At 46.9% G+C, this 20,598-nt stretch overlaps 1 protein-coding gene across 3 annotated transcripts; it reads left to right on the top strand.

The window, feature by feature from the left end:
- The first annotated feature begins 2,421 nt into the window (after positions 1-2,421).
- On the top strand, positions 2,422-20,597 carry LRRC8C (leucine rich repeat containing 8 VRAC subunit C). 3 transcript variants are annotated; one of them, XM_042820025.1, is made up of 3 exons: positions 2,422-2,490; positions 12,174-12,315; positions 14,432-20,597. In XM_042820025.1, exons 2-3 carry the CDS (start codon positions 12,178-12,180, stop codon positions 16,700-16,702), a joined length of 2,409 nt encoding a protein of 802 aa, XP_042675959.1. In that variant the 5' UTR covers positions 2,422-2,490; positions 12,174-12,177; the 3' UTR covers positions 16,703-20,597. The 3 variants fall into 3 exon arrangements, with proteins under 3 accessions (XP_042675959.1, XP_042675960.1, XP_042675958.1); XM_042820026.1 differs by lacking the exon at positions 2,422-2,490 and adding an exon at positions 9,351-9,382; XM_042820024.1 differs by lacking the exon at positions 2,422-2,490 and having other exon boundaries at positions 11,814-12,315.
- The last annotated feature ends 1 nt before the right edge of the window (position 20,598 follows it).

Here is a 20,598-nt window from a genome sequence, read left to right as displayed (position 1 = left end):
CCCATAGCATCCATGCAAGTCATTTTAAAAGTATTCTCAGCACGCTGCTATTGTTTAAACATCTGCTATATCCAAAGTCATGTTTTAAAAACACTGCTGTGACAAGGGGTTAAAATGTAAATCTGGAGAAATGTAAACCAGGGAAAAGATGAGCTGTGACAGAAACTTCAAGCATCTGAGAAGTGCTGGAGCTATCAGAGTACGCAGTTCAGACGTGAGTTAAATCAAGTCACAGAAGTAGTTTCTCAGTACTTCGTCTGAAAGCAATTTAGCTTTTCTGTGTTAGCAGATTATGCTGTTTTCAACAGTTGCTGGGAGGAGATGACTGATGGAAAGCATTTCCATTGTGCGTCTGTTTCCAAGAACAGTCCAAGCTCTTGCATTCAAGCTGTGGTTTTCTTGCCCAGCTCAGCTTCAGGAATGGTTCTGCCAGGCTCCAAGCAGCAATGTCCCCTTGCTCCCAGTTTCAGGGCTGCTCTTGGGACCCAAGGCTCTTAAGCACAGAGTGAGTCTTTGAATAGGATTTAAAGATTTGGGGGTTGTATTCTGGTAGATGCTGTGCTGGTGCTAAGCAATGGCTTCAGGACTGTGCGTCTCAACCCTAGGTCCCAGCAAGGAGTTGGCCCTTGGGTGGGTGAGTTCTGGCTGCCCAGTGTCCCCTTGCTAACAAAGCAGTGCTGCAGCTGTCTTGCTGTAGCGTAAATACCGCAAGGCAGCACATGGTAGCAAGCAATAACACCTCTGGCAATTTTTCAAATAAGTTATACTTTTTTTTTTTTTTTTTTTTTTTTTTTTGTACCATGCTTTTGATTTAAGTTCTTGGAGCTGCAGTTGTGTGTTTAATTTCAGGTGTGAGTTGTGGGTTTCCTCCCACCAGCAGCCAACAGAGCAGCACTGCCCTGAGCCTCTGTCCTCTGGGCATCGTTACCTGGGCACACTGCCTATCCTGTGAGGTGTTGGGGTTTTGCACAGCCCTCACCACACAGCCGCTACTCCGAACAAAAATAACCCCAAAGTCCACAACAGGAAAAGTTAACAATGGCAGAATTACTGCCTACCATGCTACCATCATATAAATGAGCAACTGCGAGGGAGCTGAAGGAAAGGCAGCAGTGTGATTAAGGGAACAGGAGGGACTGACTGATGAGGAAAGATTAAATGAGCTCAGCGATGACGGCAGGGTGAGCAGAGAGAAGAAACCATCCAGGCCAGGGAGGGATTCTCTAAGCTGCTGCCAGGAGTTAGGAGTAATGGAAAGAAACTAATAAAATGAATGCTGCAGTCATGGTAACGGCTTCTTTAGCTCAGAAACGAAACCCAGATGGAAACCTTGCTCGTTTGTCCCGTTTTCATCTTCTGCCACATCCCCCTTACGTGTGGGGGTAGCCGTGACACCGTGTACTGGTGAAACGCTGCAGGAATCTTTCAGGCTGGCGGCTCCGCAGGGACGGAACTGCGCCAGCGGTCGCTCAGCGCTCGGCCTGCTGCGGCCTCGAGGTCCCCGCAAAAAACGCGACGGGGGGGAGGCCCGGCCGAGCCAGGTGGCTCCGTGCTTGGGGCGGGCGACGCGCGAAGCGACAGCTGCTGTGCCGCCCGGCGGATCCGCGCTCCCGAACAGCGCCCTGCGCCCGGTCCGCAGCCCCAGCAGCCGGCGAAGGGAGGGAGGCACACGAAGCAGGAGAAGCCCCCAGCGCTGCGCTCCCCATCCCGGCCCAGGGAGCGCTGTGTGGGCGGGCAGCTGCGGGGCCTCACGTCCTGTTTGTTTCCATTAACTCCCCCCTACGGGGTTTATGTATTTGTGCTTCTCCGTGTTTACATAGCTGTGCCGTCCCTCGGGGATCACGCGGGCTGTCCCCAAGGCCGGGGGCGGCCACAGTGGACGAGTGCCTCCCCTCGGCTCGCTCCGTCCCGTCTCAGTTCCGCCGGAGATGTAAATCTTTCTTGGAAACGTTGGACAGAAGTCCCTTAGAGCACGCTTCTCCTTTCAGCAGCGCTTTTCGGTCTGCGCGTTCTGAATCGCTAGGCTGGAAGTTTGTGTTTCCAATTGTCGCTCTCCGAGGCTCTTTCCTGCGGTTAAGGCGATGCCAGCCGCGGCGCAGCCCTCTCTCCGCAGTCCGCTCGCCGCATCGCGCTTCAGGAAAAGGACGTCCCCCACCCGCGGCAGCTCCCGGAGGAGATGCCGCGGTCCCCGAGGCCTCGGCTGCCGTTACGGGCAGCGGCCCCCGGCTCGGCCCGCGGGGCGGAGCGCCCGCAGCTCCTCCGTCAGCAGAGACCTCTCGGCCCGCGCCCCCGGCCCCGCCGCCTGCGTCAGGCGAGAGACGTAGCCCGGCGGCGGCAGCGGGGGGGCGGAGCGCGGTTGCCGGCGGCCTCCCCGCCCCTCCCGGCCCCTCCCGGCCCGGCCCTGCCCGCCGTGCTCGGCCCCGCTCCGCTCCGCGGTATGATCGCGCCGCTGCTCGGCCGCCGCCCGTGAGCCCGCCGAACGCGCAGCAGGTAGGACGGGGCTCGGGCACGGGGCCGCGCGGGGCCCGGCGCTGCGGAGGGGTGGCAGCGGGAAGCCCGCGGCGAGGTACCGCCGGGAGCGGAGCCCCGCGGTGGCCCCGCTTCTCTCCCGGAGGGGCTGCCCCGGTCGGGCGGGGCCCCGACGGTCGGGCGGCCGCGGGGTGCCCGGCAAAGAGCCAGGCGCGGTGCCGCGGAGCTCGCGTTGCTTTATTCCCGCAACCCCCGCGCCGCGGAGAGCCCGGAACGCTCAGCCCGCCGTGCCGTGTCGTGCCGAGCCTCCGGGCTCCCTATGTGCGCGGTGGCGGGAGCGCGGGGCTGGCCCGGCCTGGATGCAGAGCGGGGCGGGAGGTGCTCCTCGGTGCTGCTCAGAGCGGTTGGCCCAGAGAAACGGGGGTGATAGAAAGCTGCCGAATGCATCTGCTGCAGTTGCGTTAGGATGGAGGTGTTTAAAGGTGAAGGATTTTACTGCCGGTGCTAAGCGTGTGAGTTGCGGATTGCTTTTTTTCATTTTTTACTTCAGGAGTAAGTACTGCCTTTAAAGAAAGGTGTAGTGTTCGTGAGCGGCCGTGTGTGAGCACGCACGTGTCTGCATTTGCTCCCATGGAGCTCAGTAGGGCTGATGATGCTGTAAAGTAACCCCGGGGAGGCAGAAAGGCGCTCTGCGAGGTGGTGGTAGGGAAAAGGCGCGGCGTGGGAGATGAGGCAGGAACGCCTGCCCGATCCCGATGAGCGGCCGTGCTTCCTCCCACCCCGCGATGTTTCAGAGCTGCTTTTGCTTTTCCTTCTGGCGCGGGCAGTGGCCGCAGGGCAGCGCTCCCCCCGGCCTGTCCTTCCCCGGAAGCCCCGTGTGGCCGCACTGTGGGTCGGGGGCTGAGCGCGGTGTGAGCGGTTCCTCGTCCCAGCCGGCCTGGACTCCAGGCCCTCGCTGTGCCCAGCCTGCGGTGCAAAGCACCTGTGGTTTCTGAATCATTTCCTTTCTCGTTGCACTCTGAGTTTGCTAAAATGTGTGGCAGCCATGATGCTGTTTTCTTCCAGTCTGGATGCTAACAGGCCCCATTGATGGTTTTAAAGTAATATAACGTTCCATCTCTTTTTCTTTTTTTCTTTTTTTTTTTTTTTAATTATTATTTACCTTTGGAATAAGTTTTTAAAAGGACGGAAAGCCTATAAGCCTAGCGACTACATGTCTAGCTCTGGACGTGGCTGGTGCTGATGCCAGTGAAGAGAAGCACTGGAGGTTCTTGAGCTCCTCTCTGGAGCTCTGTGCTGTGGTGCTGGGCTCTGCCTGGAGCTGGATTTTGGTGCCTGCCGGCTGCTCCCCACAGCTCCACTGCCTGCACAGAGATGCTGCCACGGGAGCGACGTCGCACCAGCCCTGTGCCCAAGTGGCAGCACGGTGTGGCCCCGTGACGGCGTAAGCCAAGGAGCAATTCCCGCAATTGTTTGCTGACCTCCGCTTGCACTGATTCAAGTGGCCGCTATTCATTTCCCAGCCCAACTCTTTCAATGCTGCAGGAAGCAGAAAATCTCTGATGGTACTCCAAACAATTCACGACGTCAGGAGCTTGGGTTTAATTGTACAGGTTTTTTTCTCCCTTTGGGAAAACCCAGAGGGAAGTCTCCTCCTGGCTGCCACGGTGCTGTGTGAGGCAGGGAAGGGGTGTGGAAGTGCCTGAAGAGGAAACATTCTACACTCAGAAAAAAAGAGAAGAGTCCCCAAATACTTCCCCAAAAAACCTCATGTAGTAAAGCAAAGAAGCCATTTTCCCTCCAAAATAATTTATCAGAATGTTGAGAAGTGTTGGATTTCACATGTTTAGAATACCAGAAACTCCTGTCTCACCTCCAAGTAGTGTGCTCAGGGATTGTGTGTGACTGGTGTGGTGCAAACTCCAGAGATGGTGCATCTGGGCATAATGGGAGGTGTGCTTCACCTCAGGCAGATGTGGCTGTGCCACCTCACCTGCCTGTAGCTTCTGGCTGTGGCATAGGGCCGCGTTGTCACCTCCCGGCCCTGCAGGTGAAGCAGCGAAGCTGCATGGGGCCCAGCAGCCCCTGGCTCAGCTTCCTGAGTCAGAGCCTCACTTGAGGGGCTCAGCTGGTGCAGAGCAGGACTTGTAAGGCATCGTGTGGAGAGTCCTGAGCTTCGATAGGGATGGGATTTTTCTGTGTTTTTTGACACCGTAGAAGTTGTGTTGACTGTTTTCATCGCCCAAAGTGGAGAGCTGGGGCCTGGGCTGGCACAGATGATACGACACAGCTTGCTCCACAGGGCAGTGCTCAGGATGTACTTCTCTCTGTTGAGGTGAACTTTTACCTTTCCATTGACTCCCAGACAGGCAGCATCCAGCCTTGTCTACCAGCTTCAAATTCTGGACTAAGTGGTGCCCTGTTGAAAGCAGTGAGACGGGACCTTGCATCTTCCTTCAATGGCAACAGCACATCATTGATTTTGTAAGGGTTGGAATCTAAAACCCAGCAAGGTAGCAATAAGGCTGCGAACCACTGAGAACACTTCCAGTTTCATTTGCTCACTCCTGGAGCTGAGATGGGAGCTTGGATCGCACACTTGCCCTGGGCCACGCAGCAGAGCACAGCGCAGGCCTGGTACTGAGACACACGTGCTTTGTGTCACCCTGTGGCAATGGCTCAGGAGCAGGGACTGCTGTGAGGAAGCAGTTTCGGTATTCAGAGAGCACTGTCTGAAGCTTATAGAGCAGGCTGGGTGTTTACACGCAATATTGTCAGAAAAAATCTTTGTAAAATGTAATGTGACTAAAAAGAGTATTTGCTCCTTGCCATCGTTTACCTATGACAGTGTGATCTGACAGATACACACCTGCTGTGACATGGCCAGAGCGCCATGCAATGACTTTGCTGTTGATGGACTCAGCCTTCCTGCTCTGTGGAACAGCCATGGCCTTTCTGATGGAGCAAGCTTTGAGCTCTTCCATCTTCAGCAGGCCACGGCTGGATGTGGAGCTGAAAACATCTGACCAATTTAGCTGATAGCTCTGGTTTTCCAAATCTCTGAGGTTTATAATCTTTAAAAGCCTTCCTGCATGGGTAGAAATTCAGGTTCTGTAGCTGTTCGTGCTTATCTCTGAGCGCATGTAGATTGTATCCATTTCATGTGCTGGAATTTCTATGCGTTAGGCTTTTCATTTTTTCAGGATCGCAGCTAAGACTATGAGCTATATTTTCATTGTTGGGGATTTTTGTCACAAAAGATGGTTTGGGGGCAGGAAAACACATCAGCAGTGTGTCAGGCTGAGAATATTCACGTGTTTATTAGGGCGTTCGGGGATTCATTTTTTATGAGACCGTTGCAGAGTTTAGAAAGCTCTCTTGTGCAGCATGCGAGCAGGAGCAGAAAAGGTCCTTTATGTGAAGGAGCCTCACAAATCACGAAAGCTGCATTTCTTTAATGTTTTTGGCTCAATCACTGCATAAAAAGTTTTTAACTAACTTTTCAGCTGTTGAGCTGCTTAGACTCAGAATGGAGCCTTTGTGCTTCCTGTCCTAATTAGGAATTAATTTTTAATTATATCAGCTGAACACTTTTTATGATGAGTGCTTGTGTTAGCCTGGAGTCCCTCACTATTCCTTTGGCAATGGCTGGTACTAGTTCATGTAATATTATCTGTCCTACAGTTTTGTTCCTGTCTTTGTTATCTATCTGAGTATCAAAGTGTTTTGGATAGGCCGGTGTAACTTTGATTCAAGCTTGATCTGCTTTGCTTTACTCGATCATTTGGACCTATTTCTGCAGTACTAGAATAGCACTTTCTGAATAGTTTCTTGCTTGTGCTAGAGTTTGCTGTTTAAGGTTAGCAGTCACATTAAGAATATTTTGCAGCTCTGGAAAGAGAGCCCTCAGCTGGAGTGATAGCTCTGATAAACTTGGGTCATGATTCTTAAAGTTGAAAGGTGGGGAGTGGTGCTTCTGCAGTAGTCTTTGACATGGAATGTGTAGTGTTCACTTTGCTTTGAATTTGGACTAATAGTTCAGCAAGGCCAAATCTCCGTGCAGTGCTATCATAGAATGCTATGGTACAATAGAGCTCCTATTGATTTCATGCAGATCTTATCTGGCAAAATCTGGCCCTGGACACTTTTTTGTCTTCAGCCCAGCTAAGTGGAAGTCAAAGAGCTGCTGACAATAGGAAGTATTTTTGGTGTGGAACGCATGAAAAAGGACTGTGGCTCAATTAAAACAAACAACAAGGTTATTGTTTGGGATGCCGCCACCAAGGCGGCACTTACTGGATGCGTAGGTGGAAATTGCAGCATATACTTTGACATGCAATTCATTACAGTCACTTCCTCGTTATTTTCATCTCTCGCATCTCTGAGCTCAGGGCTGGGAGCGGCTCTGGGCACTGCGGCAGAGCCGGTAGGTCGCTGCTGGCTGCAGGGGCACCAGGCTGCAGCTGTTGGCATGGGGTCCCATGGGCTGGCTGGGCTTTAGTCACTGCCTGCACTGTGTCTGAATGCAGCTCTGGTTGCATTGGGCATCAAGTTGGCTTCAATGGCTCGGAAGGGGAGTTTTGGCTTGCTGTCAATTCAAACTCAATCATTTGCAGAGAATCAGAAAAAAGTGGTATTATGACCTCGTAGCACTATTTGCTCCTATCCCCCACCACAAGTGGTGAGGGAAGCGGGCACCTTCCTATTGCAGACAGGCTCCTGAGGCAGGGCCATGCAGAGAACCCTTGGCCTAGTCCTGGGAGCCCTGACTCATGCCTGTCCATGCTTCTGGACACATTTCCTTGCTGCCCCGAGAATATAAATTTCAAGTAGCTTGTTTGACAATACCTTAAACACGTGTCTTTTAAGAATGACTTGTTTGTATGCAAATGGATTGGTTTTAATGACTGCCCAGTTCCTCAATGTGGGCTTTATGTTTGAGCAACAGCATCGTTTGTTTGTATTTCTGCCAAATAATGGTATTTATTACTTGTGGAAACTTCCGCTGTGATCGTCAGAATACAAGATAGCCCGTGTTTGAAGTGGCAATGTGCAAGGCCTTTCTGCTGTGTTTCCAAAAAGCCAGCTTTTAAAGTCATTTTCCCAACAAGAAAAAATGACAGGTTTTGTTTAATTTTTCAGGAAGCACCAATAGCTGTAGAGTCTAGTGGGGGAAACTGGCCTCCTGCAATACCTCCTATGTAGGGAGTGGCTGCTAGTAGAGATGCTGCTGTGTGCTACATGGGATCAGACCAAATGATGGACACTTCGGTCAGTGCAAACATACAGCAAAGTAATTGCCAACAGCAAATGTCAGGGAGTTCAGACACCATTCCACTGCACGTACCATGTGTGTGAGAACTCAGATAAGGGTGCAGTGTCAAACCCTTAGGATTTAGGAGTTGCTAATTCCAGCCCTGAACATTTCATTTCCCTCTTAGTCTTGTCTGTTCTCCAGCCTGGAAACCCCTCCCAATTAGATGATGAAACAGGGCAAGTTTATCTGCAGTGCAGGGAGCTCTGGACACATGCTGGAATCGAGGCTTAGCCCTTGCAGTGGACATGTGCAAAGCCATGGTTTCCAAGTATTATGAATTAAAATTAGCCAGCTGTGGGCGGCTATTTACAGTGCAGTAAGAAATGCTTCACCCGTGCCTTGCTAGCCAAATTTGGGGGCTCAGCAAGGCACTGACATGAACTCCTTGCTTCGTGTAGTTGCTGCAGCCTCTGTTAAGTGTGCACTGTGCTCTCTTCCTTTAATGAAGATGAATATGCTATAAATCATGTATGGGAACTAGCCCAGAAACCTACTTGCAGCTGTATTCCCAAAAGGCATTTCATAATTTATTCTAACACATGCAGTATGTTTAAATCAGCAAGGAGAGCTGGGTTAGCCCAGCCCAGTGCTTTCTCCTGTTGATAGATCTCTTATGTGCAGGGCTGCACAGTCTCAGTTGCAAGTTCTTCAGTCTCACCCTGCCCTTTCCACCCAGCACAGTGCTGCCAGGGCTTGAGACTGTGGCTCCAGGGCTCGGTGGTGTGTGGTTCGCCCTTTGAGGGACTAAAATGTGTTCCGGTGGTGAATAACTTAAATGTCTTTTCTGGTTGGCGTAAGAGATCTCACCAACTTCTTGTGCTTTCCAGTTTTAAGTTTCATTTTTTCTGCAACCTTACCTCTCTCCTACCGCAGTGCTTCTCCTCCTTTCTCCCTCTGGTCTGTTATTTGTGCCCTCCCCCTACTGAACGAATAAATTCTTGCTATTAATTGCCAGTCCAGCACCCAGGGACCCTGTTTCTGGTGCAAGGCTGTGGATGTTAACCTGAAACAACTGATGGATGATGGCAAGTTCCTTCAGTGCATGGCAATGTAGCTGAGTAACTGCTAGAAGAGTAAGGTAGCAGAGGGCCTGAGTTCTTGAGACAAACACCTGTAGCCTGCACACACGACGTTTCCAAACCACAGTCACCCATGTACGGAGCAGTGACTGGCCATGCTGCCACCTTTCTGCTGCACAGCTGTGCCTGGTGTGGGCCCATCTTTGGGCCTCTCTGTGCAAGGACATGGTCTGTTGGGCTGGCGATGTCGAATGCTGCCTGCCAGGAGGTGTCTTTCCCTTCAGGGTTGGGCCAGTCACCAGCCTGGGAACAGCAGGTAATGGTCCTTGGCCAACACGCTGTGTCATACTGGGCTCTTGGTACTGAGCTGGTGCTGGCAGACCTACAGAAGGAGATGGAATGAAGGCAGGGACTTCAGTTCTCTCTGTTTCACTACATGTGCCTTTTTCAGTCACCATACCTGACAGAAGCCATGCCTCTGGAGCTTTGAGTGCAGGCTGCAGCCAGCACCAGCATTTGCCGTGGTGTTCAGCAGCGCAGTCCCTTCAGCTGGTGGTGGGAGTGCATCCGTTCAGAGGTATGCTGTCTAAAACGAGTTAAGCTGCTCCAAAAGAATCTGCTTAAAAATAGCAACAGTCACTTAGCAGTGCTAGAGCGTGGGGCCCGGAAGCTGTGAGGGGCCAAGAGCACGTTTATTCAGGGTCATATCAGAGATGCACACCCCTGAGTGCTACGGGCTCTGTGAGTGTAATGATGCAGTGTCTCCTGAGGTGCTCTGAGGCAGCCTAGGAAGGGAGAGCTCCGGCTTGCTGTGGGTTGCCCCATCAGCTCCTGCCCACCCAGCCCCTGCACAATGGCTGCAGTCCATGTGCACAAGGCCCTTCCTGCTGCTGTGCCCACCCTGCTCCCAGTGCTGCCACACTAGGTAGCTGATGAGTTAATTTCCTTTGCGTTCTGTGTTGTGTGTCCCTGCCTCCTCCCTGCATTTCCCCTGATGAAACCCAATTGCTCGGGAGCTGCTCTGCTGGATGGCCGTTTTGGAGTCATCCTCTGATTTAATGTCTTGTTTATTAAGACTAATTTGTGTCCAGTACTTTCCTTTCTCACTCGGACGTACTTATTCTCCTCAGCCATTTCAGGTCACATCAAGTCATTGTGCTGTGCTGCTCATTGCCCATGCATCAGCTGATGTCTCCGGTTAGATTTCTGCAGCACTAACTATCTGATATTTGGCTGGAAACTCTTCCTGTTTACATCAGTGAAGAGTTTGGATCTGACTGGGTTTTTTGTGGTTTTGGCTTTTTTTTTTTTTGGTTCTTTTCCACATCCCTTCTAGCAGTAACTGTATTTGCTTATTATCTTCAAGTGTTTGCACGTCGCTTCAGGGTACTGTATTTGACCCTAATTTTCCTTTGCAGTGGAGATCAGGTATTCCTTGCACATCTTCCTGGATTATAGCATTCTATCTTATTATTACATGTTCATTTTTCTTCATTGTCTCTTCTTTATTTTCTGGAAGTAGAGATCATCACCAAAAAATGACTAATCACCATGTTGCTGTCCACCTGTCTCTTCCCTGCAGTACTGCAGAACAAGGCAGTACAGCTCTTTGACGCAATTCCTTTTTGACTTCCTTCTGGTAGCAGAACACCGGGTGGTTTATCTCATGGGCAGTTTTCTTTTCTGTAGAGATGGAGGGCTGTTGGAAATACAAGAAAGAAAAAACAGTAAATTCTGATTTTAATCAGCAATCAGTCCAGTGTTTAGAACTCAACATTTCCTACGGTGGCTTAGAAGGATATTTGATGCAAGTCATAGTCCATGTCTCAGGTGCCATGTATTTTGCCATTAAGTAGCATTTTGAATGTGGGTGAACTGAAGTAAGTTGTGCTCTGTGGCAGTCCTGGCAAGCCCAGGCTCCTGTGTACCTTTCCAGCATTTTCTCTTTATTGCTGCTGCAGCAAAAGAAGCATTTCTCTGGAGAATCTTTAAGAAGTTATCCTACTTCTTCATGTTGATCTCCACTTAACATTTCTTGTGAATGTCTCTTTTTCTCAAGTTAAAAACGTAGCCTGTCACCAGACACTGCTGGTAAGTTTACTTACCACAATTATGTGCTGCAGTAATGCCGTTGTTGAGTAGCAGCTTTGTCCTTTTTTTAACAATATAAGTGACAAAGAGGTTCTGGTGGGGGACTGCAGAGCTCCTGGTAGGTGGACTTGGGTAGGTGGGCTGTGCACGCGGCTCCGCGCTTGGGTCGTGGTGGTGGCTAGCAGCGTGTGTGCTGTGCTAATGAGGAGCTGCACTATGCAAGCAGCAACCGCTGAAGGGAACAAGGGATCACAGCAGCTTGTGTTTGCACTGCCAGAATCTCCTTCATCTAAATTCCACACACATCGCTCACAAGAAATAAAGCAATCCTATAGCACAACAAAGACCCCTAAAACTACAAATGAAATCTATCAAGCGTAGAGGCCATGCTGCACAGTGCATCCTGAGGACCGCCCCTGGGAGAGCTGGGCACCTGAACCATGTTGGTGGGTTCCACTGTTCGGCTGAATCAGGAGTGTGAGCTCTTAAAACGTGGCAGTGATAGGTGGTGATTGTGGTGAGCATTTACGGTATTAGTCAAAGGGCACTTCTCATTAATTGTCCTTGGGAGTATTTTTGTTACATTCCCATGTGGATTTATCTTTCCATCATAACTTATGGGGAGTTTCAGTGCTGGTTTGATCTCAAGGATGCATTACACAACACGCTGTAGGCTTTCGTATCAGTGTCTCTGCCCGTGCATGCTTGTCTGGTGGCTGATTTTTCAGAGGAGTTGGTGACGTCAGCCAGACATCTGAGGTGAAGATAAAGCCCTTGATCTGCCCATAGCACCCGCAGTTCTGGTTAGCTGAAGTGCTCTAGCAACTTGCACTCAAAACATAGTAGGTTTAAAACCGCGGTGAGTGTGCGCACAAATATTCCAGCACATCTCAGAAACCACTATGAATGGCAACAGAGGTGAACGAAACACAACAGCTAAAAGGGCCTGAAACGTGAGCACACGGTAAGGCTGTAGCCAGCATCTGAGATCACAGCCAGTGTAGAGCTGGAGGGACGCAGAGGCCGCGTCAACCCTCTGGTGGGGGTGGGAGGCTGTGTGGGACCAGTTTGTCCCCCTGCACACACAGGGCCTCAGTGCCGCCATGGGACACATTGAGATGGGTGTCAGAAGGAGCAGGTCGGAGGCAGCCAGGGACCTGCTGCCACATCACGTCCTGGATGGATTTCAAACCTTGCAGAAGGACTTTCTTGCTATCTCATGTGGCCGGGGAGTGCTGGCTGTGGGAGGCTGAGCTCTGGCCTTGCTCTTTTTCCAGGAGGATGATTCCCGTGACCGAGTTTCGGCAGTTCTCAGAGCAGCAGCCGGCGTTCAGGGTGCTGAAGCCCTGGTGGGATGTGTTCACAGACTATCTCTCTGTGGCCATGCTGATGATCGGCGTGTTTGGGTGCACACTGCAGGTAAATCGGCTGGGGCAGGGATGGGCGGTTCTTGCAGAAGTGTTGGGAGAGCGGTGATGCCATGGGTTGTTAATCACTTGAATTTGCAGTGAACAAAGCAAAATTTGCAGCTCCCAGGATTAAAGCTGTTTAGGCAGAAACATCAAATAGCACAGCCAGACTTTCCACAGCTGCAAATCAGTAGAGCTGGCTAGGGTCAGTGAAGTGGTGCCAGCTTAGATAAGAACTGTTGGTTTGGCTTGTGCCTGGATGCCTGTTTTCACCACAATTTGGCATGACAAAACAGATGATCAAATTAAGTTCTTACATATTATCCCATTTTTGCTTAGGAGCTTGAAAAAATGCAATTCTGTAATTTCTGTTTTTCCTTTATTTGGCAAGCATTACTACTTTTTGCTTTTATGTTTCAAAGTGATTTGAAATGGATGTGCTTATTTTATTAACGCCACCCACAACTAATATAATGCTTCCTCCATTCCAAAGCAGCTCCGAACATGCTTACATGTAAACAATTGACATTACTGTCACTCACTGTAGCCAAATTTTGCTTAAGAGCCAAAAGCTGAAGAGAGATGGAAAATACTGTCTGGGATGGACTCCACACAAGCAGTTACAGTATTAGCTCAGACACGGGTCTCTCAGTTTTTGCCATGACTCAGAAATGGAGCTCTCATACTGATAGAGCTCTTATTTCAGGAAGGTTTTGCTCACGTATGTGGCATAAGATTTTCACATATTATGTCCCAAATTTAATGTGGAATCTACTGTGGTTTTACCTGGATTCACCATTTCAGATATTGTCACTGAAGAACATACAGTGTCCATGTTTAAAAACCTCTCCTATACAGTGCTGTTTTTTTCCATCAACAGCAAAGTGTTTGCTTAAGCACATGATGTAAAGCTTCTTGGTTTTAAATATATCTGCTTGATTGGATGAAGCCCACTGGAAAACACTGTGAGGAAACGCTTCAAACTTATTCCAGCTTATTACCAGAGGCATGAATCCGGGGTGTAAGTAATGGTGTATATCAGAATAACATTTACAGGCAAAGATTAACAGTAAGAGTTTCTGAAGTGTCGACAGTCACTGTTAGAAACATGTAGTCTCGTCTCCCTGCACCAGGGCCGATTGTCAAGGAGGATCTGTTTTGGAAGCTCTTGTTGCATACTCTATTCATAGTGCTTTCAGCAACCACCATGTCAAAGGGTACATCCACAATACAGAAGAAGGCACATTCTTAGTTCAGGATGATCCCAGTTAATCATTCAGGGCAAATAACAGGGCTCCTTGGTTTGTCACATGGATTCATATTTTAAGTTCAGACCTCTGGGGACTGTGGCAAGTAACTCAGGCTTATCCCGAATTAAACCAAAGGTGATTGGTCCCTTAAGGCAGTCTCACCTGACTGCCAATGTGGATGGACAGCCTAAATTAAGGAAGTTGCTCTTTTTTGTGTTACAGACAGGCTCAGGAGCAGAAGTACTTTATTCCCATTGGAGTGTCATAGAAGAACTCTATATGAGACGCTGAATAAAACAGTGCCCATGTGCACATGTATAAAACACAACGCTCTAAGTATCCCTACCTGACCTTACTAAGACTGAAGATAAAGAATGTCCCAGCACAGATGTGCTCATGTTGACTCTTTGTCAGCGATTTTGGATGTGATAGACATCACTGTTAGAGTGTAAAGTCACACAGATGCAGTCACACTGCTTTCAAGCCTAAGCTGTATGAATGCCATGTTGCACTTTGCTAGGGTGAATATACCTAGGAAGAACAGTCTGTCTCTGGAAAGAGCAGTGCAGGAGATCCCTGGTCTTTTGTGAAAACATTACTCATGTTTTTCCTTTTCCTGGTTTATCTCAGTGCCCCCTTATCCAAATAATGGAATGCTAACCATCAATGAAAAGGGGTGACCTAGTTCTTGGCATATAGAACAAGTATCTTGTTGGGACTGATAATAGTAATAGTCATCTCACAGACTGTGGGACCAAGAGCTAGGCTATGGGGTGGAATGCCTGACAGCTGGAGGAACTCCAGGGGCAGTTACGCAGTCATACTGCCATCATTGTTTGTACATCAGTTTAAAAGATATCTTTTTGTGTGTTTCAGGTCATGCAAGACAAGATAATATGCCTTCCAAAGCGAGTCCAGCCTTGCCAGAACCAATCTAATACTTCAGTCGTAATTAGCACAATCCCAGATACAACCCCTCTTCCTCCACCCAAGCCATCAACCCCTCCAGCTACAGTTGAAATGAAAGGACTGAAGACTGATTTGGACCTTCAGCAGTACAGCTTTATTAATCAGGTGTGCTACGAACGTGCCCTGCACTGGTATGCCAAGTACTTCCCTTACCTTGTCCTTATACACACGCTGGTCTTCATGCTGTGTAGCAACTTTTGGTTCAAATTCCCTGGATCGAGCTCCAAAATTGAACACTTCATTTCAATACTTGGGAAATGTTTTGATTCTCCGTGGACAACAAGGGCCTTATCTGAAGTGTCAGGAGAAGACTCTGAAGAGAAAGATAACAGGAAGAACAACATAAACAAATCTAATACTACCCAACCAAGCACTGAAGGCACTTTGGTCAAGACACAGTCTTTAAAATCAATCCCTGAGAAGCTGGTTGTGGATAAGGGAACACATGGGGCACTAGACAAGAAAGAAGGTGAACAGGCCAAAGCACTGTTCGAAAAGGTGAAGAAATTTAGACTGCATGTTGAGGAGGGGGACATACTCTATGTCATGTATGTTCGCCAGACTGTACTGAAGGTAATTAAATTCCTTATTATCATTGCTTACAACACAGCACTTGTCTCAGAAGTTAATTTTACAGTCGTCTGTAATGTTGATATAGAAGACATGACAGGATACAAGAATTTTTGCTGTAATCACACAATGGCACATCTATTCTCTAAACTGTCATACTGCTACCTGTGCTTTGTAAGCATCTATGGCCTCACATGCCTTTATACTCTATACTGGCTGTTCTATCGCTCACTGAAAGAGTATTCCTTTGAATATGTCCGGCAGGAGACAGGAATTGATGATATCCCAGATGTCAAGAATGACTTTGCTTTTATGCTTCATATGATAGATCAGTATGATCCTCTCTATTCGAAGAGGTTTGCTGTCTTTCTGTCTGAAGTCAGTGAAAATAAGCTGAAACAGCTGAACTTAAACAATGAGTGGACTGCAGATAAACTAAGACAGAGGCTACAAATGAACTCCCATAGCCATTTGGAGCTACAGCTTTTCATGCTCTCTGGGCTACCTGACACAGTGTTTGAAATTACTGAGCTGCAGTCTTTAAAACTTGAAATCATTAATAACGTAATGATACCAGCAACCATTGCACAGTTGGACAATCTCCAGGAGCTGTCACTGCACCAGTGTTCTGTTAAGATCCACAGCGCTGCCTTGGCCTTTCTGAAGGAGAATCTCAAGATCCTGAGTGTGAAATTTGACGACATCAGAGAACTTCCGCACTGGATGTATGGCCTCAGAAATCTGGAAGAACTCTACTTAATTGGCTCCTTAAGTCATGATATTTCCAAAAACATTACATTGGAATCTTTTCGGGAACTTAAAAGCCTTAAAGTTCTTTACATAAAAAGTAATTTGTCAAAAATCCCACAATCTGCAGTCGATGTTTCAAGTCACCTGCAAAAGTTGTGCATCCATAACGACGGCACTAAGCTAGTGATGCTCAACAACCTGAAGAAGATGGTCAACTTGACACAGCTGGAACTGGTTCACTGTGATTTAGAGCGCATACCTCACGCAGTCTTTAGCCTTCTCAGTCTTCAGGAGTTGGATTTAAAGGAAAACAACCTCAAATCCATTGAAGAAATAGTAAGTTTTCAACATCTGAGAAAACTGACAATCCTAAAGCTGTGGTACAACAGTATAACATACATCCCAGAGCACATAAAGAAACTCACTAGTCTCGAACGGCTTTCCTTCAGCCATAACAAAATAGAGGTTCTTCCATCCCACCTGTTCCTATGCAACAAAATCAGATATTTGGATTTGTCTTACAATGACATTCGCTTTATTCCCCCTGAAATAGGAGTCCTGCAGAGTTTACAGTACTTTTCTATTACTTGCAACAAAGTGGAGAGTGTGCCAGATGAACTATACTTTTGCAAAAAACTTAAGACTCTGAAAATTGGGAAAAATAATTTGTCTGTCCTTTCACCTAAAATTGGTAATTTGGTATTCCTCTCCCACTTGGATATTAAAGGCAATCATTTTGAAATTCTCCCACCAGAACTTGGTGAATGTAGGTCTCTGAAGCGGACTGGTTTCACTGTAGAGGACACTTTGTTTGAAACGTTGCCTTCTGATGTCAGGGAACAAATGAAAGCTGAATAAATAGCTTCCTCTTCCTCAGTTTTACAGAAATAACGCTTCTACCAAATACCCTGTAGAAAGTGCATACTCTGAATATGCATTTAGTTTGTTACCTTTTTTTTTTTTTTTTTTGCCTTTTCAAAAAGTCCTTTCTGTACAAACAAATTTGGAGTAAGGAGTACATATATTTTTAAAATAAAATTTTCTTGTATTTTTTCACTGTTTTAAGATATTTTAAAGTTTATTTTGCCCTGACAGCAAGGGTGTTTGTAACTTAATTTTTACTAGCAAAAGTAAATGGTTTTATCTGCTGTTGGTTGTTTTTTTTTTTTTTCCCTCTTTGGTAAATCCCAATAGGGAAATTGTATTTAAACTGTATGTTTTGAATTGCATAATTTGTAACAGGTAATTATATTGTCTTCCTGGTTACTGTTAATCTCTTAGGATGAGGTCTTCAGCAGGTAGTACTGCAGGTGCTGAATGCCTCATTCCCTCTTTTTTTTTTTTTTGTGGGAGCTGAAGGTGTTCAACATCTAACAAGGTCTGGGTTGACCTTTAATTTATGGCACTGTTTTCTCAGATGGTCAAAGCAAGCAGATACGGTTCTTTCCATACAAGGGCTGGAGGTATTTTCATAAGTTGGAGGGAACATGCAGAACTTCTCCAGGGCCTTTTGGAAAGCGTAGTCTAGGTCTTCTAGGTCTCTGTTTGCATGCTGTCCGAGCAGGAGGCACTGACTGCGATTTCCGCTCCAGAGCCGGAGGAGTAAGGGCACAGGTCAGAGAGGAGTCCCTACCAAAATGACTCATGCTGAAGATTTTATGAACAGTGCAAAGGGATTCAGCTGCCCATTTCCTGCTGACGTGAATGGAAGGGGTGCAATGAACTCGCAGTGTTGAAAAAGTCAACCCAGGGAGATAAAACACTATTTTCAAAAATGCTCTACCCATCTTCCACTTAATGTGCGGTCCTGCAAGGGAGAAAGTGTCCTCTGTGTCTCTCAGTCACTTCCCACAGGGATGCTTGGCACCATGCAGGACCGGGATTCAGAAAAAGTGCAATCATCTTCAGTTTGTGAACCTTCTGGCAAGGAAATAACATTATTTTTAGCAGTGAACATGCTCCTTATTTGAGCTTTGGTATTGCCAAGCCCAACACAAGAACATTTGCAGATTTGCAAAAATGGGATTCATTGAATACATTAACTTTTTCAAAGTCTCAGCCTCCAGAGGACAGTGATGAAGGCTCTGTTTTCCTCTCCCAGATAGTAATTAAATCAGAGGTCATACATTTGGAGGTCTGTCTGCTTTTTAAAATAATTTAATAGACAATAATATCTTTAGTGATTATGCTTCAAGTTGGGAACTTTGTCCTCTGAAACTGTTCTGTTGCTTATTTATCCAGCTGCTTGCTTTCTTCTAGGCAAGTTTGGCAGACATAGTCCATGAACACTCACGTGCTGCTCGCAAGCTAATTTAAGCTAATAAAAAATAACCATATGATTGCAAAGTGCTTGGCTGGGAGGAGATCTTTTCATCCTATCCAGCAATGCACACTGAGTCAGATGCAGGCACTGGATAAATGCTTTACAAGAATATCTAGGAGTAAGTACTTCTTTCTCTAGGAGCCAATGCTGTTCATAAGTTGCAAATTGTTCAAAGTTCTGTAAAATAACTGCTTGACTATCGCTGGGTTGGTTGCTCTTAAATGTTTTCTAGCTGCAATCAAGTGTTTTGAACTACCATCGTTCTGAGTACTTGAGCTTATTGTTGTTTTGAGTCAGACTTACACAGGTGGGGAGACAAAATGAGTATTTCCCCATTCATTCAGGGTGTGATGCACAATTCAATAAGTAGGTTTGCCCCTAGACTCAGTGGGTAATTTGTTGTACTTGAGCGTGTTCTGGAGAAGATCTGTGTGATTAATCAAAGCTGGGTCAGGCTTTGATTCATGAATCAAAATGATTTTTTTCCAAGTGGTTTGATTTAGTTCTATGAAAGAGCTATAACTGATGTAGCTGTTGCAAGAGCTACTCTTAGTCATATATGGAATGCACTTATTGGAGCAGCTTGGCAGTATATATATATTCTAAATGTGTTTCACTTTGATGTAATGTGAGGGAGAGAAATGTTTCGTTGCTCATATTAACCTAATTATGTAAACCAAAGTGCTGTTGTCCCTGATGAATGTAAACTGTTTAAAATGTCCAAGTAATCAGTGGAGCTGTATAGTTGTCTTACTTAGATTTGGAATACGGGATTACATTTGAAGTTTTGTTGTTTTTTTTTTATCTTTATATTCCTAGATGTCGCATTTTAAGCCTATAATTTATTTTGTGTCCAATGTTGTTCCATGTGCAGCGCTCTGTCTTCTGAACGGAAATTATGCACGCCTCATAACTGAAGGCTGGAGATTTGTTCTGTTCTCTGTTTTTAAATACATCATAGAGGATGTGGGGGTTTTCTTTGCCACTGATTATATTTATGCCATTGCAGTCCCTCATGTGGACGCAGTTACATGAGTATAAAGTGCCTTGTGCTGGTATTTCCGTAATTACTTTCTGCATAGGAATAAATCTTACCAGCCTAAGCACTTTCAAGTTAATAACTGTATCTTCCCCAATGGTTTGGTCTGCTGGAACAGCTTATTCAATGGAACAGCTCGCTGCCCCTGAGGAGGAATTTCCTTGGTGTCCTTCCTCATCCCCTGCTCCCATTCCACAGCATCTGACTGCTTCGCTCGTACCTTTACAGCTCTGGTGCTTGTCTGTTTCCTCCACAGGACAAATCAACATACTGAGCCAGCAGAAAACAAAGCCAGTAAGAAAAAAAAAAAAAAAAAAAAAGAAAAGGACACATTTGCTGCAGGCTCAGCTCTCTGAAGGATCTGATGGCAAGGGCCCGGGGCTGCAGCCAGGGTCTGTGCCTGGAGCAGTTGGATGGGTCGCTCTGGAGATGCTAGGTCAGCTCAGCACTTGGAGAGCCGTGTGCTGTGTCTGTAACAGTCAGGTGGCAGCCTTTCGTGGGTAGACAGCCCTCAGGCTTGTGGTGAATGAAAAAAATATCAGATCACTGTTAAACTGATTGAAACAAACTCAGGTAGCTGCACTGCTGACTTTTCTATACTTACTATCTAGTCTGTGGGGTGCATTTTCCTAAACTATGTTACAGTATTTTAGAAGTGTGTCAGCACAGAGAAGATTGTTTCCTAATTCTGTATGACCTCCTGGAAAACATATAAAAGTGCCATATTTACTCAGTGATTCATGTACTGCTCATATGTATATTCACGTGCAATTGTGTACTAGAAAACTTTTCTGTGAACTACAGTATTTGGCTTGGAATGGATGGACTTTTTATGGATAATCAGGCATGGTTTGTATGAGTTCATATAATTAATTACACTAATCAGGTGCCTAATGATAACTAATACAATGGCCAGAATATAAGAGAGTCATTTAACATTATTGCTTTAAAATAATGCAAGTCTTCCTTGGTAGCAGAAGCAGAGGCGACAGCATGCCTCAAAAATAAGAAGACAATCTTAATTGTGCATTAAGCCTGAAAAACAAAACTACTTTGAGATCAAAATTGGACAGTGTGCACTTCCCCCTTTGTCACAGTTAGGATGGATATCATGCTGACCTTGTGCATCTAGCCAATTCAGCAGCTTCTGCAAATGGTGATTGTGAAGCGCCCGCTCCAAGTCTCATATTGCAGTTCTGGCACTTCCACTTCTTGTGTTGAGTGGTGACAGGTCCTGTAAGAATGCCAAGGAAAAACTCTGAGATTTGACCAAATGGACAAACACCTTAATTCTGTACCAAGAATCTGAATTTGTCAATAGGTCTGCCTAGTGTTACATTGCAATATAGTGCACCCAGGAAAAAGTGAAATAAAACATTCTTTTATAATAAT

Source organism: Centrocercus urophasianus, unplaced genomic scaffold, assembly GCF_019232065.1.
Source record: "Centrocercus urophasianus isolate 14NV4802_14NV808 unplaced genomic scaffold, USGS_Curo_1.0 seq_18, whole genome shotgun sequence".
Lineage (NCBI taxonomy): Eukaryota > Metazoa > Chordata > Aves > Galliformes > Phasianidae > Centrocercus > Centrocercus urophasianus.
Note: the sequence above shows the minus strand (reverse complement) of the source record. Positions and strands in the feature narration are given on the sequence as shown.